At 59.9% G+C, this 5,644-nt stretch overlaps 1 protein-coding gene across 2 annotated transcripts; it reads right to left on the reverse strand.

Moving 5' to 3' along the window:
* Positions 1 to 417: 417 nt before the first annotated feature.
* SLC32A1 (solute carrier family 32 member 1) lies at positions 418 to 5,371 on the reverse strand. Of its 2 annotated transcripts, XM_017669010.3 has the most exons (4): positions 4,739 to 5,132; positions 4,455 to 4,582; positions 3,607 to 3,772; positions 418 to 2,464 (listed from the first exon to the last, which is right to left on the reverse strand). In XM_017669010.3, exons 1-4 carry the CDS (start codon positions 5,129 to 5,131, stop codon positions 1,277 to 1,279), a joined length of 1,875 nt encoding a protein of 624 aa, XP_017524499.1. In that variant the 5' UTR covers position 5,132; the 3' UTR covers positions 418 to 1,276. The 2 variants fall into 2 exon arrangements, with proteins under 2 accessions (XP_017524499.1, XP_017524500.1); XM_017669011.3 differs by lacking the exons at positions 3,607 to 3,772; positions 4,455 to 4,582 and having other exon boundaries at positions 430 to 2,464; positions 4,739 to 5,371.
* Positions 5,372 to 5,644: the final 273 nt, after the last annotated feature.

Here is a 5,644-nt window from a genome sequence, read left to right on the forward strand (position 1 = left end):
CCTAGAGCCCAGAGAAATCCACAACCGTCTGCTTACTTCCTATATAGCTCTCTTCATAGTCGGCAGCCATGTGGGGATTTCTGCCTGTCCTTGTTCATTGTCTATCTCTCCTCTGTTAGACTGTAAGCTCAGGGAGGGCATGGCTGAGTTTGTTTCTCCTGGCACCCGGAGAAATCCCAGCTCTGATAGGCTGTCTCTAAATATTTGTTGAACAAATGTGTAGGGCTTTTGTCTATAAAAGCTTTTTCGGATTGGAGGTTGAGTGTGTCACCAAATTCTCAGGTGGATTCAACCCCTAAAACAGATTTGGAACAAACCTCGTCCTGGCAGACTACAGCCACACTGAAACCGCAGAGTGCACCACAGGCTCCTTCCCCTGTGTCACGCAAACACCTGGAGAGTCTCCTCTGGGTGCCTGCAGCTCTCCTGGGACCCTTCCACTACAACTGCTCCTCCACTCCCTGCTTCACCCGGTCAGGCCAGAGCCGGTTTCCCCAGCCTCCCAACGCCCTGTATCCCCGTGGCTGCAAAAACACAGAACTGACAAGAAGCCCCTGGCGCCTTTGTTTCTTCTTTATTTGCGGATATTATTATGCACCGCACTCTAAGTTAGAGATAGATTTTTTTCTGATATACATTTCATCTTATTCACCACAAGCACACCACACACACAGTAGAACAGTTCCACAACCTGATACATTGCACAAGATGAGTCTGGATTCCTGAAAATCAGCAGGCAAGCCGGTCCCTCATCGGCTTGTCGCCTCCCCGCTTCGCCAAAGAAATCACCCTCTCCTGGAAATGGATTTCCCGGCCAGCGCTTCCCTCTGTCTCCCGGGACGCTTTCTTGCTGGAAATGACTGGAACACTGCAGATGCCGAGCACTGGATGGCTGTGAAATGTCACCCAAGGTCAAGTTCGGCGCCTGTGAGCTGCGCCCCCTCTCCCTCTCTTCCCACCCCTCTTGGTGACTGGGACCAAAGTGTCGGGGTCCCTCTAGGAAGGACAGAAAACCCTGCCCACAAATGCGCCTCTGCTTCCCCCAAAACCAGGGTGCTGTGGAAAAGAAAGGACAACAGAAATGCAAACGCGATGGATTGTGGATCCCTATCCCTTCCCGCCCCCCATCCCCAATAATCAGAAATTAGGAACCAGAGATGTTTAAAGCTTGGCTTCCCAAGCACGGTGGCCGGGCAGGGGCTCGGGGCTGAAGGGGGTGGAATGTGTGGGGAGGCGGGAAGAGAGCGGGAGTGCTGCCTGGGCTTGCCCTCGCGCCCTAGTCCTCCGCGTTGGTTCGGTAGGCCTCAATTAGGCCCTCGAGCGAGTGCACGAAGCCGGACACGCTGCAGATGCCCCCGATGACGAAGATAGCGACGTCGAAGAAGACTTGATGCCATAGCAGCTTGCGCCAGAGCAGGCGCAGGTGGAAGAGGCTAGGCAGCAGGAAGCAGAGGCCAGCGCCGGTGAGGCTACCGGTGAGGCCCATAAGCAGCGCGAAGTGCGGCACATAGATGGCCATGAGCAGCGTGAAGACTACCAGCGCGCAGCGCAGCGTCAGACCCCACGATTTGAGGCGCCCGTCGCCGCCGTAGCAGGCAGGGAAGAAGGCACGGCTGCCTTCCTGGAAGAGTGACTTCTCCAGCACCTCGACAGCAGCGAAGAAGGGTAGTGGATAGGATAACAGTGCTTTGGCCACCAGGAAGATGTTGACTACGGCGCGGATGGAGCCGGGCAGGTTGTCGGTGATGACCTCTTTGGTCTCGTCGGCCCACGTGAGGTAGGCAACAAGCGCGAAGAGGCCTTTGAGCACGCAGGCGGCGATGTGCGTCCAGTTCATCATGCAGTGGAACTCGCTAGGCTGCTGCATGTTGCCCTCCAGCGAAGGCAGGAAGATCTGCGACGTGTAACTGAACACGATGATGCCAATGGAGATGGGAAACTTCTTGACGTCGATATAGAACTTGACCTTCTCCCAGGCCCAGTCGCGCGCCCGTGATAGGCAGTAGGCGATAACCAGGATGTTGATGACGAAGTGGGCCAAAGTGCACAGCAGGCTGAACTTGGATACGGCCTTGAGGTTCTTAAGGAAGGCGCAGGGCAGCAGCACTGCAGTGGCGATGATGGACCAGGACTTCTGCGACACGGGCAGCCCTGGGAAGCTGTTGTACATGAGGTTGCCGCTTACCACCACGTACAGGATGCAAGTCATCACCAGCTCTATGATCTGCGCTACGTTCACCACGCGGCCACCCAGCGTGGGGAAGCGCGGAGCGCAGCACGCGTTGGCTATGGCCACATACGAGTCCCGCACGCGCACCACCTCGCCGTCCTCGTTCTCCTCGTACAGGCACGCAATGAGGATCTTCCCGGTGTAGCAGCACACCACGGCGGCGAAAATGATGAGGAACAAACCCAGGTAGCCGCCGTGCAGGATGGCGTAGGGCAGGCCCAGCACGAACATGCCCTGTGGAGCAGAGGCAACGAAACCCGGGCGCTCAGCGGCTGCGGCCTCGGAAGAATGGGCCTGGAGGCGTGGCTTTAGACTGTAGCCTGAAGGGGGCGCTAAGGAGAACGAGACCTGGGCCTAAACCCCTGGGAGGAGACGGTAGGAGTAGGCTGGGGTGGGGGCGGGGGGCGGGTGCAGGATGGCCTGGGTGTTGAATCAGAGATGGAGAGGGAAGTGTTAAGGACGGAACCTTTCTGAGAAGGAAAGGTAAACTAATGGCTGGGAGGTGGGAAGAAGCCGAGTGTGGGGTCAGGCCACAAGGAGGGAAGGGATTTTTGGAAATCCTTGGGGGCAGTTCCTGGGGACCGAATCAGAAGTGGAGAAATGGAAGATTAGAAAGAGCTGGAGGGGGCGTGGCCAGAAAAGGGCGCTGAGAAAGGTAGAGGGGTAGACCTGAGTCACCAGGAAGATGGTGTGAGGGATTAAAGGTGAAGATGGAACGGCGTGCAGGGAAGCTAGTGAAGGCCCTGGGGCCCGAACAGGGGAAGGAAAGGTTAAAGGCAGCAGTTGAGTAAAAAAGATAGGGTAAGGAGGAAGAGGGGCTGAGTGTGGGACGAAGCCACAAGGAGGTAAGAGCAGAGGGAATGTGAGGATGCTTTCGAAGGGCTTTGGGGAGTGAGGCCAGAGGGGGACTAAATGGTAAAGGCAAGCATGATAAGGAGCCCGAGGCGGGGAGGGGGGCGCACGGAGAGAGAGCGCAGTGTGAAAGGCTAAATCAAGCAGGAGTCTACAACCAGAAATTGTGGGATCAAGTGGGCGAACGTGATCTATGCAAAGAGGGTATAGAATCTACATGGGGAAGAAAAGCTAACGAAATCCAGGGATCCCGAGGCCTGCAGGCCTCTAACCTCCCACTCTGGCCTCTCTCAGGGCCTATGGAACCCGGTCTTCAAAGATGCCCGGGAGGCAACGGAGGCGCGCGCCCCCACCCCGGCCCCCCGCGTCCCGGGTTTCACAAGGCTGTCTCGCCCGCCCCTGGAGCGGGTGGCGCCTCGGGTTGAGCCACTTAGTGTGCAGGGTCCCTTGCAGTCCGCGCATCCCGGGTCTCTGAGCAACCCCGCGGCAGCAACCCACTCCCGGGAAACCCACGTTCTGCGCACCAACGACTGTGCGGTCCGAGGACGCTGAGGGTGCCAACCCGCAGGGTCCCGGGACATCGAGGGCCGAGACCCCCTCCGCCTGGCGAGTCGCGGCTTTCCTGCCTTCGCCAGCTCCCGGGGTCGTTGTGCCAACGACAAACCTGCTCCGGGCGGAGTCCGGCGCCGCCTGGTGGGGAGTGGGGGTTGAGAGCAGGGGTGAAGGAGTGGCGGGCCTGGCGACCAGAAGCCGTTCAAGAGCATCTTTAAGCGACTTCACCAGGGTCACGCGCGGAAAAGCTAGTCTCCTCTTTATGGTGTAGCCGGGATTTCGGCCGAGAGGGGTGTGTGTGCACAAGAAACGCTCAAGTACCAGGGTCCATATGTACTTGTGTAGTGGCCACACATGTGCATGCGTTTGTTTGCATACACGTGTACCTCCCCAACAGGGCTGCACCTGACAGAGCAACCTGGATCCTCTCCGCATGGGTTTGTGCATGTGTATTATGTTCAAACGGGTTTGTGTGTGTGTGTTTGGTATGTACAGGTAGCTTGTGTGTGTGTGGGGGGAGGTGTAGGGGCGTATGGAGGTGCGTTTGAGGATAATCCTGTGAACTATATATAAACGCATGTGTGCACCTGTGCCAGGGGTTTGTTCATGGAGGAGGAGGACTGTGGGCATCTGTGCCCATGTGCGTGGGCGCGTCTGTGCGTGTGTCGGGAGGAGACTCCCAGCTCAGTGATTTCCCCCTCTCCTTTCCTCTCAAAAATGCAGCTGTGAATCCATTCCGAAATCCCGGACGATACCATTCCCTCCAATCCTGGTTTTCTTTTGCCCTCACTCCTCCCCCCTCCCCTCCTGTTTCCCTCACCTTTGCGGGGTCTCAGGGAGAGCGGCTCTGACCGAGCCTCCGCCTAGCCGCCCTGCGGCTCGGACCGCGAGAAAGGGTGCAGATCCGGGCGGGAGAGACGGCCTGGGAGCGTAGATCCCCCTGCAGGGCTGGGAGATATGAGGGAAGCGGGATCCCAGGTATCGGAGAGGGTCTCAAGACAGAGAGAGCAGGTGAACTCGGCTGAGGGGATACAGCCTGGTGCGCTGAGCTGGATGGGGGAAGGGCGTGGGAGGGAGAGAAACAGCTGGGAATCCCGCGCTCACCTGGATAGCGTTTGTCACGTTCCAGCCCGCCTCCCACGCTGTGATCTTGGGCTTGTCTTGGCCCCCAAACTCTCCACCAGCTCCCAAGGCCTGATCCTTGGAGCCCGAGGGCGGCAGGGGCGCCCCGCCACCGCGTTGGTAATGGATGTCTCCCTCGACGGGCGGTTCAGCGCCTTCGTCCCCGCAAGGCTCGCCCTCGGTTTTCAGGATGTCCATCTGCAGGCCCTGACGGTGCTCAAAGTCGAGGTCGTCGCAGTGCGCGAAGCCCACCGCCTCTTCGTCGGTGGCCGCCTGAAAACCCATCCTGGCGAACATGCCGCTCACCTTAGCCTGGGACTTGTTGGACACGGAGGTGGCCACGTTGGACAGCTTGCTGCGAAGGAGGGTGGCCATGGCGGCGGCGGGGTCCGAAGAAGGGACAGAAGGCGCTAAGGATGCGGGGGACGCACAGGCCAGGGGGGCGTGAGACCGCTATCTTAGCTCGCTTTCCCCGCGGCGCCCCGGGGCGCTCTGGCTCATGACCCTCTCGGCTAGCGTCGAAGGCTTGCTCAGGGCCGACTCGGCGGCCAGGCGAGCGGGCAGCTGGGCTGGCAGAGAGGCGACAGCGAGTGCACTGCGGAGCTGCCGCGGGGCGCGCGCTGGGCTGCGGAGGGCGGCGGCGGCGGCGGCGGCGGCGGCGTCAGAGCTGCTACGCGAAGCTGGCGCGGCGCCCCCTCCCGTGCGCAGCCCAGTGCGCTCCCGCCCCTCGGAATCAGGCGGCGGCGCTGGGGGACTGGGGGTGCTGGGGAGGAGGAAACACCCGGAGGCAGGGGGCGTGAGGAAGGGGCAAGCAGAAAAGGGGCACGAGGGGACTCCAGAGAATTGAGATGGGGGCAGAAGGGCGCCCGTGGGAAGGCCACGAGAGGG

Source organism: Manis javanica, chromosome 5 (assembly GCF_040802235.1).
Source record: "Manis javanica isolate MJ-LG chromosome 5, MJ_LKY, whole genome shotgun sequence".
Taxonomy (NCBI): domain Eukaryota; kingdom Metazoa; phylum Chordata; class Mammalia; order Pholidota; family Manidae; genus Manis; species Manis javanica.